This window comes from Vanellus vanellus, assembly GCF_965231255.1.
Source record: "Vanellus vanellus genome assembly, chromosome: 3".
NCBI lineage: Eukaryota > Metazoa > Chordata > Aves > Charadriiformes > Charadriidae > Vanellus > Vanellus vanellus.
Window position 1 is genome coordinate 46,165,636 of NC_138907.1, and position 14,953 is coordinate 46,180,588.

A 14,953-nucleotide genomic window follows, 5' to 3' on the forward strand; every position below is an offset into this window, starting at 1 on the left:
AGGAATCCGAGTAGCACAATCCAAGTTATAAATTGCTACAGCTACAAAAGATGACTTTAGCTTGATGAAATATGTTTATTTTTGTCTTAAAGAATTTATATATTTGTTTTAATTTACAAAAGCAATTTAGGAGCAAGGTGGGTACGCTCCCCCCTGACATCAAGACCTTTATCAACAAAAATCTCCCAGATGATACATTCACTTCAGCACAGAGGGCAGTTCTTACCATACTTACTGTGTTTACTGCTTCACACAAATCTTGACAACTTATTTAAATACAAAGAAGCAGTAAGTCAGCGAGACTGTGATGTGAATACAATTATACAGCATGCCAGGGGGAAGGAGACTTTGTCCAACACGTGGAATGTGCTGAGGCCAGGAGGAGATGTTCCCAAGGATTAACTTCAGGCAGGGAAGACAGGTCTCCCTCCCCTCTCTCTTGTGTTTGATGGAGATACAGCAGCTCTTACGGAGGGTGATTTAGAGCATTATCGCTGGTCCTCGCCCCCGGCTCTCAGGCTGCTGCAGGTCTGCATTCAGTCAGATGAGGAAGGAGTACTGAAGGTCCTCAGAAGCTGGAGGAATCATGTGATGCTTCACAGTCCTTTTCCTTGAAAAGGTGTCATGATATTTTAGGGAACTTTTGGAGCGTACTTGGTGCTGAAGAGGGTTTTAATTTTCTGCAGAGGTGGCGTCAGAACAGGCAATCCCACAACCAGCTGTGTGCATGAGGGGGAGGCACTGCACGTGCAGTTTGGCAGCTGGCTCACTTTGTAAGAGATCAGGGCTCCTAAACACGTGCTCAGTCACACTTGGATGCTGGACTACAGAAACTTAGGTTATTTAGATTACTCTGGTAAGCACTAAGAAATGACCTTAAACTTTATCTCAGGGCTTTTTATTAATTCTGGCTGTGAAACATCTTGTGTACAACATTGCTAGAGGCTTCATGATGAGTTTGAGATGTAATGGCCAGGTAGATATCATAGTCTTCTCCTCCTCCTCAGGCTTACTTCTATAAAGTGTTTCACATGTGTCCAACACGAGCAAACTAGCCAAGAATCTGTGCTCTGCGGTCCATGTTTTGTTCTCGGAGGCAACTGTGCAGGTAGTAGGAAACTTTCTCGGGACTAAGCCTAGCCCTTGCTGTGTCTTGAGGAGTGACAGTCATCCAACTGCTGCGCAGAAATAGTAATGCAAAGGTAATGTTATACCGAGCTGTGCACTACAGAATTGAGATTCAAGTTTACATTGTGTATGTAAACTATCAATTTGCAGTCATTTACACATGATTTTGTCTAATCTATTAATCAGTAAATGTCACTGTGTAAACCAAGATTTTTAAATGCTCTTATATAATGTATGTAAATAATTATTCAGTGTACCTGTTCATGTAAATGTCAGTAGCAACCCAACATTAACACTAGATTACACAATAAATGCATTCATTAAGAAGGCAGAACATTGCTATGCAAATCACTTGCTCTTTTAAACTGTCATTAGGAGGCATCCTGCACAAAATGCAATTTGAAGAATGACATGACATTACCATTCATTTATTCAAATATGAGTGATATGTTTCAGTGTGCATTTGTAAAAAATTACTTAATAATCCTATTCAGCCACTAGACCTACTAATACATAAATGTTTAATACACATTTCCAATTTGGAAAAATATAAAAATCTCTTAATAAAGCACCTCTCATCAGATACTCCCAACACTACCAAGCCTGGATGCTCAGGTCCCTGCGGCTCCCTCTGGGTGGTATCACTCAGCGTGAACAGAGGGTCGCTCCAAGGAATGGCTCTGCCTGGAGCAACCGCTGCTCAGGCTGAAGCCCTGGGAAGCAGCGGGCCCCACTTGCCCCTTCCCTTCCCGGGCACCACGTTGCGCCGCCCGGCATCTGAGGGGAAAGAGGTGGAGGGCACGGGACACGGCGCCAGGACGCTGCCGGTGATGCTGCGTTGCTCCTGGGAGTTCAGGCAGACAGCGCAGCTTTATGTCTGCCAGAGCTGAGCAGAGCAGAAGCAGGGGAGAAAAGGTTGACTCTCGGCTCGCAACCACTGTCGCCTAAAATATCAAACTTAGGAGGGCTACCATTGAAAATATTTCATTCGGGTGAGGTGTGACATTCAGGTCATTACCAGCTCACAGGCATGCAAGTTTCTTTATCCCTTAAATAAATCTACAGTTAACGTTGGGAAAGGTCTACAAACTGCAGACAGAAGATGGGTTTTGTCGTGCAAAGTATACACAGATCTCTTCACCAGCTCATTAGTTTTCATCCGTACTGTTTTCAGGCTTGCATCAAATGCTTTTAGTTTCAGCTGTTGGAGCAACGTAAGGGGTGCAGTAGGAGGGAGTATTTGCTTTGGCTCTGTTGCCCTCCCTCTGGGATTTGTGGTGCTACTTAATCCCCTCCTTTTTGCACGTTCGAGGGGCCGACGGTTCCCACACACCTACTAGTCTTGTTCTAAAATAGCTCGCGGTTGCGACAGCAGCTTTTCGGGTTCTTAGCTCAGAGGGTTAGAAACCCTGCCAGAAATAGTAGTTAATGTCTCTTCCTGATTAATGCCATTTCTTTGGCATATGAATTTACCTTAACTAGTTTTTAAAATATTTTGAACGAGCCTGTAACTACAGCAGATTACTAATTGAAGTAGGTTAAAACTGTGCCAAGAAAGCAGCAACAACCTTGAGTCAGGCGTGAGATCAAAGCTGCTGGCTTTACAGCTTCCGTATAATCTCATTAGAGTCTTTGGGAGAGAGCATAACAATGGGAAGAATAACAACAGCTGTATCTTACGTGGATTAAGGGCTGCGTGTTATAGAAGTAATGGCTTGAGAGAGTGTCACATTATAGGCAGAATGTACCCCAAAGCCTCATTACGATTGGCAGGAGAATAAAAGATGCCCATGGTTTTGTGAATACAGCAATGTCCTCCAGACCCCTCTGGTGGAAAATACGTTATATAAAATAATTGACTCTCAGCCTCTCACAACTACTGCCACCGCTGCTTTTCTCCTTGTAGCAGTCATATTTGTTCTTAAAAATGCTGGTTAGAGAACTTATTATGCAGAGGGATGAGGAATGGATGAGTCTTCCCTAACTAAGCACAGCGAGAGCCGTACGTGCTTCCCTCCGCTCCCTCTGCGGATGCTCAGCTGCGGTTTGCATAGCTGTGCTAGTCTTGGCCTCGCTTGCAGCAGACACTGCTGTTCGCAGCAGCCTGTTTAGCATGTGCTGATGCCTACAAGACACCTTGATCTGAATGCAAACTCTTTGCCTGCTCTGGTGTTCCAGTTTGGCTTCGAGAGCCTCTAATGATGTAAAAACCAGTTCTCTCTCCTGCCGACTCCTCCTTCATCCCAGCCAACTTTTCAGAGCAAATACAGGGGGTGTTATGTGGGGGAAAACTATACAACAGGTCATCTGTAGGTGCAGAGTTCAGAGTAGCTTTTTTCAGTTTCATCATGGGAAGAATATTTAGGTACAGAAGTGTTTTTTCCCAGGCAAGGATTCAGCTGCGTATGCTGGATGCTGTCTAGTGGGTGGGTGAGTGAAAAGACCCTTCCTGATTTCTAGCCTTTTCAAAGGAGATGATAGTCACATATTTCGCCATTCGGGCTGCACCCACCATTTTTTTTCCCCTAACTGGTTTATTCTAGGGCTTTCCTAGCTATTAAGCAGGATTTGGGTATATTATCATTTTATAAGCTGCGAAGATGATTGATTGAAAGTCGATGGGGATCAGGACCCGCTCCTTGAAGACACATAACTCCCATTGAAATCTGTGGTGGAATGTTTCAAAGATCTGAGCATAAGTGCCCATCTCCCACAGACGTGTTTTAATACGTAACTTAGTACTAATAAATGCAAACCAGTTAAGAATTCACAAGAGCTTCCCCATACTCTTCGTGTTCCCAGCAGCGGCCTGCCTTCCCGACTGGCCTCGCTTATCCCACTGATTAGTTGATTTGTATTACACGGTGCTTTCACAGAGAAAATCGGTATCCAGCTGTTCTCCTGGTAACAACATATATATATTTCCATTTTAATTTCTAAAACATGTTACCCACCAAGGGCAGAATTAGACTGTGTCGGAGCTGAAGACAGGCCAAGCAGTCTCCCAGTCTCTCTTCTCCTTCTCTCAGAGAAGAGAAAAAATTTAAAAGATTTTTTTTTTTCTTTTCCTAAAATAATTAAGAAAGCTCAATTATGTGGAAAGATTATGCGTTCTCTGGAGAAAGCCTGGGCGGTAATGAAAGCTGCTAACATCTTAATGCAGCTTCTCCTCAGAGCCTGTACAATCTGAAAAAATCAACAGTTTTAAGAGTGAGTAAAATCTTGGCAGGTAGATGAAACCGTGTCCTGTGGGTTTGCGAGAGAGGCCTGTTTTTAACAGATGGTTCTGTTTTCCTCAATTCCGAGATCATTTCTTTACAGCAGCATCAGGACGGGAGTCCTGCTACATCAGCATTATCCAAGCGGCTGTGGTGTGGGTGCGGGAAGCTCGTGATTTCGGGGCGCAGGTTGGAGCCGAAGGCAGGTTGTTTCCCTCGCAAAGCCCTCGTGCAACCATTTTCTAACAGCTGCTCGATTTTGTGCCTTTTACCTCCTGCTTAAATCTCCGGTCCAGGCAAACCGTCATCCGAGGTCAGGCAGAACTGGTTGCATCTAGTTTCTTCTGTTAGAAAAAAAGAAACCCAGTGCGCATTTGCTTTAGGGCTCATTGTTTCAGCCTGAAAGGCCCGCTGCCTGAGTCACGCTCTCAGCCCGTTTGCTGAACAGGTCCTGAAACTTGGTATTCTTCTCGGCACATCTGGTTTAATGTTCGCGTCTGAGGTTTGAGTTTCACGACAAAAGCCTCAGATTTGCTGAGAATATTTTTTACAGCTTTTTTATTTTTTTAAAAAATTTTTACCTTGTGAGGAGAACTGCTAAGAGTAACAGGGCCAATCGATAAGCTTTTAAATGAGGGGGCAGCTTCTGCTGCCTGCACAGGGATTGCAGAGCAGCAGCACCCTGAGGCACCCCGTGACCCAGCCACCCGTCCTTAGGACATCCCGTCTTCCAGGTGTCACGCTCATTTCGTGGCCAGTCGTTTACAGCGCAAGCAGAAGGAAAACCACCTACCCCAAGGAATGGTTTCTCATTAGAAGTATGCGATGTGACCCCTGCTTTATACCCACCGCAGGAGCTCACCCTGTGCCAGAGGGCCACCGGTCACTGCGCAGCTCAGCAGGTGGCCGGTGGCTGGCAGGGGTCCGGCTTGGTGAGCCGGGAATGGCTTCTGGGCGTGACTGCTGCCTTTCTCTTACAGCTTGGACTCTTTTCTTTATGGGCTCCACGCGCTGTTCAAAGGAGACTTTCGGATAGCAGCAAAAGATGAGTGGGTCTTTGCAGACATGGATCTATTGCACAAGGTTGTTGCCCCGGCAATCCGAATGTCTCTGAAGCTACACCAGGTATGGGATTTTTTTTTTTAACTTTTATTAACTTTTACTATTGCATCTGTTTTCTTTGGGAAACACAGGAAACCTTGGAAACCTGAGAAACTGTTCAAAGGAAAAAAAAAAAAAAAAAAAAAGAGAGGAAAATGGAGTACTTGTTGCCTTATTCTGAGAAACTTCCTTAACCAAAATGGAAAAGCTTGGCATTTATTTTACATTCACTTGATCTTCTTTTCTGTACCCCCTAGCTGCCCATTTGTAACCATTCATATTGCAGAGCTTGACCCTGCATTTTGATCAAAACAAAACCAACGGTCACGTCATGTTTTACTTGTGTGGATACTATAAAGATGGTTTCTAGATTGAAAAGAAATACATTGATTAGCCTAATTTCATTGCTAATTTATCAGTCTTTCTGTGAATGGCAATACATATGTAACGCTTCCGTATGCTACAAGACACGGCTTAGAGGAGAGCGGTTTGAAAGGTCAGTGTCACGGCTCTTTGTTTGAATATGTCAAGCTGTTTCTGACCCCCTTCTGTTTTCAGTTGTAAAAATCTGGCATACCTCCATTGAAGTTGCTCCAATTTCTTCAGGTCAACCCCTGTATAGCTTGGCGTTGATGTTGTTCTTGCTCTGGCACATTACGATTTAGTATCATAAGCTTTTATCATGCATGGTATTTATAATTGCTCTGAATGTAACCGAAGTGGAACTGCTGTGAATTAATATCCAAGAATTTTGACATGGTAATTTTATGAATGTTATTGCTGGCTGTGTTGCTGTGTGACAGCTAAAGTAGTAACACAATATTGTGATATCTGCTGATGGATTCCCAGTCCGTGCTTTTGTTGGTGCATTTTTGTGAATAAAAATAAGGATTTCCACAAAAACTGTGGAATGCCCCAGGTGATTCTGATCTCCCTCCAGCCTACCCAAAAGCTCTGCCTTCCATGGTTTCCCACTTTATAAAAAGAAAGCGGATGAGCTGGCATTCTCCGAGTGTCTTTGTCCACTGGAGACATGAGATCAGAACAGGTTACAGTAAAACAAAAATCGTACCTTTCTGTACTACTGTTAAATTAATTGTTCTGCCTCCCCAAAGACACACTGTATCAAATGGCAATTCACTTGGGTGGTCAGCTGCTAGCTGTTTGAAAAACGGGATTTTGTTATTCTTGATGGCTTTTGTGTTTTCACAAATATACCTGACCTTTTCAATACTTTTTCCTCTGCTACCAGGACCAGTTCACCTGTCCAGATGAGTATGAGGACCCAGCAGTTTTGTATGAAGCAATCCAATCTTTTGAAGAAAAGGTTGTGATTTGTCATGAAGGGGACCCAGCCTGGCGCAGCGCTGTACTCTCCAACAGAGAGGAGCTGCTAACCCTGAGACACGTGGTAGATGAAGGAGCAGATGAATATAAAGTTATCATGCTCCACAAAAGCTACTTGAGCTTCAAGGTTATCAAGGTACGTATGCCATCTTTCTAATATTGCAGTAATTTAGGTCTGTGATAACTAGTATTATTTCTGAGTAATCTGGCGAAAAGGAGAGGTTGAGTGTAGTTATCGGAGTAGGGACTGGAGGTTAAAAGAGCTCTCTCCAGTTGACTTCTATTTTGGACCCATATGTTTCTGTATCTGAAATAACATTCCAGGCTTTACTGGGGAGTAGCTGCAAAAGTTCGTCAAACCTGTCGGTGCAAAGACACGAGCTGTTTGCATACACAGCTACTGCCATTCTACCTAAATCACGTAGTTCTGCATCTTAAGTAGCAAACGCTTTCACGCGATCCACATGTTTTTAACCTACCTGTAGGTCAACAAGGAGTGCGTCAGAGGGCTTTGGGCTGGGCAGCAGCAGGAACTGATTTTCTTACGCAATCGTAACCCGGAGAGAGGAAGCATCCAGAACAATAAACAGGTCTTGCGGAACTTAATTAATTCTTCATGTGATCAGCCACTGGGATATCCAATGTATGTTTCCCCTTTAACCACCTCGTACCTTGGGACACACAGCCAACTGAGGAACATTTGGGGGGGACCTGTCAGTTTGGACAACATTAAAAAGTGGTTCAGATCCAAATGGTTAAGGTAGGTGTTACATTTTGGCTATGCAGATAGCGACCCTGCAGTCTTAGTTTCACTGTATTTTCTGTTAAAAGACAGTAATTTTGTACTGTTATCTATGAGTAAAAAAATAATTGCAAATAACTTGGAATATAACACAATAGCCCTACAGATTTAGCAGAAAGGAAATTAATTAACTCATTCATGGCTTTTAAGCAAAGCTTTCTACATGTTCAACAAGATTCATCACCAAATCACTTAGCACTACAGACATTTCCCTTATTCCAGGGAATTTTACTGTTTATGCCTTGTAAATAAGGGTATCTTTTCTCTAACTCGGTCGTGTGTCAGAACATAAGTAAATGTGTTGGTGGTTTATCATATAATCATAGAATGGTTAGAGTTGGAAAGGGCCTTATAGATCATCTAGTCCCACCCCCCCGCCATGGGCAGGGACATCTCCCACTAGACCAGGTTGCTCAAAGCCCCATCCAGCCTGGCCTTGAACACTTTCAGGGATGGGGCCTCCACAGCTTCTCTGGGCCACCTGTTCCAGTGCCTCACCAGAATTTCTTCCGGATATCTAATCTAAATCTACCTTCTTTCAGTTTAAAACCATTACCCCTCATCCTATCACTACATTTCCTGAAAAAGAGTCCTTCCCCATCTTTCCTGTGGGCCCCCTTCAGGTACTGGAAGACTGCTATAAGGTCTCCCCGGAGCCTTCTCTTCTCCAGGCTGAACAACCCCAACTCTCTCAGCCTGTCTTCATAGGAGAGGTGCTCCAGCCCTCTGATCATCTTCATGGCCCTCTTCTGGACTCGCTCCAACAGGTCCATGTCCTTCTTATGTTTTGACACAGTACTCCAGGTGGGGTCTCATGAGAGCAGAGCAGAGGGGCAGAATCACCTCCTTTGACCTGCTGCCCGCGCTTCTTTTGATGCAGCCCAGGATGCGGCTGGCCTTCTGGGCTGTGAGCACACATTGCCGGCTCATGTTGAGCTTCTCATCAACCAACACCCCCAAGCCCTTCTCCTCAGGGCTGCTCTCAATCCATTCTCTGCCCAGCCTGTATTTGTGCTTGGGATTGCCCTGACCCAGACATAGGACCTTGCACTTGGCCTTGTTGAATTTCATGAGGTTCGCACAGGCCCACTTTTCAAGCCTGTCCAGGTCCCTCTGGATGGCATCCCTTCCCTCCAGTGCCACACAGCTTGGTGTTGTCGGCAAACTTGCTGAGGGTGCACTGAATCCCACCATCCATGTCACCAACAGAGATGTTAAATAGTACCGGTCCCAGTACTGACCCCTGAGGAACGCCACTTGTCAATGGTTGCCACTTGGACATTGAGCCGTTGACCGCAACTCTCTGAGTGCAGCCATGCAGCCAATTCCTTATCCAGTTATGGTTGGTTATGCTCCAAAGCTTTGGCAGTATTAATGGTCACCCCCAAGTCATTGTTCTTGACCAAAACACATCTAAAAATGTACTCACTGTCCACCAAAATGGCCTGACTTCCCATAGGTATGCAGGATCACTATCTGACACCGTCCATCTCTCATTCCTACATGCACTTTTTATGCCGCAGTAACTCTCGTCTCATTCCTGCCACGCACCCTATTGCCACTGTGGCTGAGGAGAGGCAGGGGACCATGGAGAGACAATGGGAGCCAGCTTGCATGCTCAGACCTATGCTAAAACACCAAGATTAAATCTAGTGGCTTAACATGCTGGTTTCCCCCATGCAGCTCATTCCTACTAAGCTCCCTCCAGCCTATTCCCCTTCTTCCCTACTTGGTTACCTCATGCAAAAGTTGATGTTTAGAGACCGCTGCAACATTAGATAGAGTCCTCAGGTCTTGCAGGGCTCCAAAGCCGCTTAACACAGACAAGGAAAGATCTGGTTTATGTCATATACAATTTTGTTCCAAGTAAGCTTATGACATCATCACCTTTGTCATCTCATAAAATGTCAAAAGACCTGCAGCGGTATGAGGGGCTACATTTACACGTTTTGAGGGCACCCAACACTGGTGGCAGAAATTTTCGTGCATAATAAATGGCTGACCATGCATGTGTTCCTGCGAACAGAATGCGGAAGGACTGCCACGCAGCTCACCACGAGAGAGGTAACGTTGAAGAGGCAGATAGTGGCGGGGGGTCTTCGTCTAGCAGCAATTCCACGGGCAATTCAAGCCAGTGCAGTAGCTTGCAGCCCACCAGAGATGGAACCCCTCAGTTGCCAGCTTCATCTCAAGAGGTCCACCAGCGTGCAGGTATTTGCATAATTTCCTTGGCTTTTTCTGTAGTCTTCTCCTAAGGGGCCGCGTAGGCAGATGCTTTTGGGGCGTGCTTATATGCAGTGGAAAACTAATTTTAGAAAGAGAGAGCTTTGTCTTTCCTGATGACCAAACAAACGTGGGAGATGGCTTCCTGATATTGTTCCAGCTATTTACTGGAAGGGTGTAAGACAAATGTGATTCACCAAAGGTTCCACTGTCAAACTCCTTTATGTGTAACTTTTGGATTAGGAGGTGCCACTAACAATGCCAGAATGAGAAATGCAGATGGGAGGGAGTCTACATGTGCGATGCAGGGAGCCCGTACCACGGCGAACCTGTGCTTACTGCTGGCTGGAAACAGCAGAACTGAAACTATGCAAAAATCCTAATTATCTTGGAAGGACCATGATGATTTGTTTGAGGAATTGCTTTGGCTGTTCATCAGCGCATGTGGAGAACAAACAAAATAGGAAATAACTTCTTATGTCTATACAGCAGTTACCAGGAGAAAATTAAATCTTGCCAATCATTGTGTCAACCAATAGCCTAGCCCTTCTCATACTAAATTATGGATTCAAAAGTACTTCAGACATTCAGTAGGCAGAACTACTGGCCTTCACAGTGGAAATATTTGTCAAGTTTGGCAGTGGGTCACTGTGAGACCTATAACTGTGGGATCAGGACTTGTAATGTAAAGCCAATTAATTCATCCTTTCAACAAGTTGCGGTATTCTGGTATAAATTAAAGCAGAGAAGTAGAGGGGTATGAAGCTTGTTTGTTTCCTGTTAGATCATTTTGACCTATCATTAAAGAAAATGGACCGGACTGGAGAAAATCTTGCCCTGAATATAAATCATGTTGTAAGAATAAAATAACTGCTGCTTTTAATTGAGTCTAGCGTTAGAAGAATCCCCATGTGCATACTCAGAACTTGACACTGCAGTAATCAGAATGGCAAACTTAATTGTAAAATAATGATCCTGAGCATGCCATACAAGAAGGAAAGTTAATTGTGAGTTGTTTAAAAGAACGTATCGGTGCCCAGAAAACCACAGTCAAGAGAGAAGGTCACACTTAGTTAAGAAAAGCAACCTGGCTTTGAGGTAAAATGAAGAAACGCACAGCAAACGCAACGGAGTGGAAAACAGCAAATGCAAATCAGTGCTCAGTCCTGAGAGACCATTGATAAGAGAAAGAGAATGAAACAAGGAGGAGCTTCTGGCTACCATCATTAGAGACAAAAAGATGAAAGTGGGTTTGTGGCTGTTCGTTTTGAAAAAGTATTAAAAGCAAAAGAAATCCTAACGGCCGTCTCGATCCGTCACTATATAGAAAAGCAGAGCTGTCAATAATGTAGAAATGAGAAAAGAAATGTCTGGTCTGTATTGGGAATAATGCAGATAGTCTGCTTCTGTGATCTGATCATGAAGTCGTTCCTTCCATCCTAACAGCTACAAAGAGCATTAAAGAGTGGCTATCAAAGCTATATGCTTAATTGAGCAAATCCAAATGACTCTCATTTAAGAAGGTTTTTAAGAGAGCTGGTTAAAAAGCAAGCTCTGTTTGATCTTCCGTATGTTTCAGGACACTGAGGGGATACCAGAGGACTGGAAAAGAACTTGCACTGGTGCCTGTTGTTAAGGAAGCAGAATGAATAGGGTGATGTGGGTAATGCGTGTCTGTCAGTCTGACTTTGGTTCGGGACACTGTCGGTCTACACGGTCCTAGTGCCCTAATTTAAGAAGGACATTTTTAATTTGGCAGGAGTTCAAAGAGGAGCCAAAAAATGAGCAAAGATGTGGGAAATACATCCTGTAGTGAAAGATTACGAGCTTTCAAACGATCTGTATTGTAAAAGATGCTTTGATCACAGTCTGTAAGTACTTACCTGGGCAACAAAAGGTGACCAAAGAGGGTTGATTTGAGCAGACATAGATATAACAAAGCTAAACAAATTCCCATTTGAAATCAAGTGCACATTTTCAACAGTGAGAATAAATAAACAGTGAAACAAGTGACTAAGGGTTAAGATGGATTCTCCATGACTGGAGATATTGGATGCATTTCTTAAAAATAACCGTAGTAATTAGTAATACCATACAGGAATTGATTCCAGGCAGTTCTATGGCCCGTGCTATTTAGCACAGCAGACCAGATGATCACAGCAATCCCTTCTAGACTCACAATCTATGAATCAAGTGCATTTAATGTTTTCATATTTCATTTTGCAGCCTGGTGCCACTGAGTCTGCAAAATGCAATGAAAGCCCTATATAAAAGTGCAACCAAAATCGGGAGCATTGGAAACGTGTGGGGTTCTCCCCCAAAGTGTCCTTATTTCATGATGCAGTTTATAGAACAGCCTTTGTTTCCTAAGTGTTTTCAGGGACAGAGTTATTTATGCGTAGACGCGGGTGGTCTCCTGTCCAATGCTCTAACCGCTGCATTTGGGATGAATGTAGAATACTTTTGGACAGGGGTCAGCTTGGCAGTTTAAATCACAAACAGATGTTTGGCCAGATTAGCCCCGGCACAAACTAACACACCGCAGCCCCTCTGTTCTTAATTCCAGTCCCTTCTTTTTATTTAAAAAGGGTAACGTATCAAAATAACCATCAGATGTAGAAACCAAAGCACTTAAACAAAACCCTGGAGACTGAAGAACCCGAATCCCCGTGGAGGCCAGATGTGTGGCAGCCAGACCTGACCCCCATCACAGCGTGTGCCCTCCCCATCGAGCGCGTCTCAAGTGCAGAGGACACTGGCAATGTGGCACACAGGAGCCACCTGCATCTGTCCCATTGCTCTCAAGCAGCGATCTTGGGGCTTTTATTACAGAGAATGCTGCTTTGCGTCCCATCTTAGGAAAATTTTTTTATTGTTTGGAGTATAAAAGTAGAACTAAAGATACCTAGTAAGTGGGGTGTGCAAGTGTCCAGTGCTTGCCAAACCAACAAGGTTTTAGTCCAGCTAAAGAGCTCCGGTTAGGTTGTGGCCCAGCTCTGTTATCCGACTCTGTGCCAAGTTACCTAAATTCTCTTTGCCCCAGCATCTGAAAAACAGGGCTAAAGATACCAGCCTCTGGAAAGCAGCTCTGTGGACATAAAACAGGGTGTTTCAGCTATATAATGTCAATAGTTTGGATATGAAATTCTGCCTCATTGGAACTCTCATGAATTCAGAAAACAGTCATGTTTCTAAAAGACAGTGCGAGATTTATATTCCTTTATGTCTGCAAAATTTCAGTATCTGGAGGGGTTTCAGTGCTTCCCTCCCCTCCATCGTTCGGGTACTGGGAAAAAACAAAGCAAAAAAAAAATTACCGACAACCTGGAAATGCCTGCCAGCGAAACTTGCTTCTGCGTTGATAGCTCTCAACAAGATTTTCTGGCATCAACCCTCTACCCCACGGCTATAGCTAGGAAACCAAGATGCCAGCTTGTGTTACAGTTTGGAGTTTCCTGGAAAGCAAGAAAGCCAAGCAGGCACTTTTGCGAGTGGGTATGTGCTGCGTAAGCCTGCGTTACGGCCTGTCTGCAGGAACTGGAATCTCTTTTGGGGCTTGTGGCACATGCCAGCCCACTGCATGCCGTTTGCAGAGTGCCTGGGTACAAGCAGGTATCTGGTGGGTTCACTGACCAAGAAGTTGATTTCTTTTTCATTCTATGCCTATTTAAATATGCGAGCATAAGAAATACAGAAATTATTTGTTTCAGTGTCCCAAGGCGTCAATATGAATGTTAAAAATGGGGGCTATATGTACAGGAAGCTAGAAGTCGTCTAGGCATGTCAGAATAGCGCACCTACTCTACTCTCCGCACCCAACAGCGGCTGCATCGAGACACTTCACAGAATGAGGCAAGAGCCTTATGTGGCTCTCATTCCAGTAGACTACGCTAACTAGAGGTGCTCACATATTTTCAGTCTGTGATATACTGTAAATATCGCTCTTGGAACTCAGATAGAATTTAAGTCTTGTGGCTTGAATGCTGTAGCCTTCCACTTGGCTGAATTCTCAAATTCTCTTTCCCCATATGCAGGAATAATTCTTTTTAATGTGACATTGTTTTAACTCACAGTTTTTTGGTTTTATTTTTGCATTTAATTTATACCAAGCCATTTAAGATGGATATTCAACATCCCCTACTTTACTGTGGCTGTCAAAAGGGAGTGGAAGTACAGCAACACTATGCTTAATCATTTACTGGGCAGATTAAAACGTATGTGGCAGAATAGGTGTGACCTTGTGATTAGAGTACTTTCCTTGGGGCATCTTCTCATTTTCCTCGCTTTTGACTCCGTGCAGAACCACTGGAGCTATGCTGACCAAAATCCAGAACCCCTGTAGCGGAAAGCACAGAAAAGTTCATGGGTTTAGCAATTTGTTATTTCTGTTATTCTTGGGAATCTTACGCTGATGAAACCAGTAGTAATATGCCAATAGTAATATGTACACATGGGACACTGTCAATAGCATGGAGTTCGTCAGGATGCCACTTACTTAAATATCTTACTTAAATATCTTTCTTTTAAAGGTAGGAGAAAACCCAGGAGTCAGTCCATCCAGGCACACGGTGCTTTAAACCAAAGGCCCCCTGCTTCAAGTCACTCTGGACCAATTGCAGAAAGCCGCCAGCCTTTCATCCAAACATCTACATCTGCCCACGAAATTGCCCAAAGGCTTTCTAGTAGTCAGCTGTCGTTCCACAACTCGGCAACGTCTGTGTTTTCCCAGTCCCCTGCTGTTCCAGTTGCTGGCCAGCTGACTGTGCAGGACCGCGCTGCAGCAATGCTTAGGTCCAGTCTGGCCTCTTCCACCAGCTCAACTCTCAGCCTGCTCTTCGGCAAGAGAAGTTTTTCAAGTGCTTTGGTGATTTCTGGGCTCTCGGCTGCAGACGGAGGTAACACCAGTGACACACAGTCTTCCAGCAGTATGAATATTGCCATGGGCCCATCTGCTAGAGCAGCAAGTCAAGCAACTAGGGTAAGGCTGAAGCCAAAATTGCAATATTGAGCGTGAACTACTGCACTGCTCTCCTCTCAGGTTCTTCAACTGTCCTCACCACCATTTGGTTTCTTCCTTCTCACTGGTCAGAAAATAGTCTCTTCCAAAACAATGCCAGGATTTTGGTATTCATTT

At 44.2% G+C, this 14,953-nt stretch overlaps 1 protein-coding gene across 1 annotated transcript in view; it reads left to right on the top strand.

Annotated features, from left to right (window-relative positions):
• The window catches only part of PCNX2 (pecanex 2), a gene marked incomplete at its 3' end in the record, with an annotated part of 160,028 nt that overhangs the window by 142,994 nt on the left and 2,081 nt on the right, over nucleotides 1-14,953 (top strand). Inside the window, exons 29-33 of the mRNA XM_082480798.1 lie at nucleotides 5,327-5,471; nucleotides 6,700-6,930; nucleotides 7,280-7,554; nucleotides 9,623-9,807; nucleotides 14,349-14,797. Coding sequence (XP_082336924.1) covers nucleotides 5,327-5,471; nucleotides 6,700-6,930; nucleotides 7,280-7,554; nucleotides 9,623-9,807; nucleotides 14,349-14,797 — 1,285 coding nt within the window. The remainder of the gene's footprint in view (nucleotides 1-5,326; nucleotides 5,472-6,699; nucleotides 6,931-7,279; nucleotides 7,555-9,622; nucleotides 9,808-14,348; nucleotides 14,798-14,953) is intronic.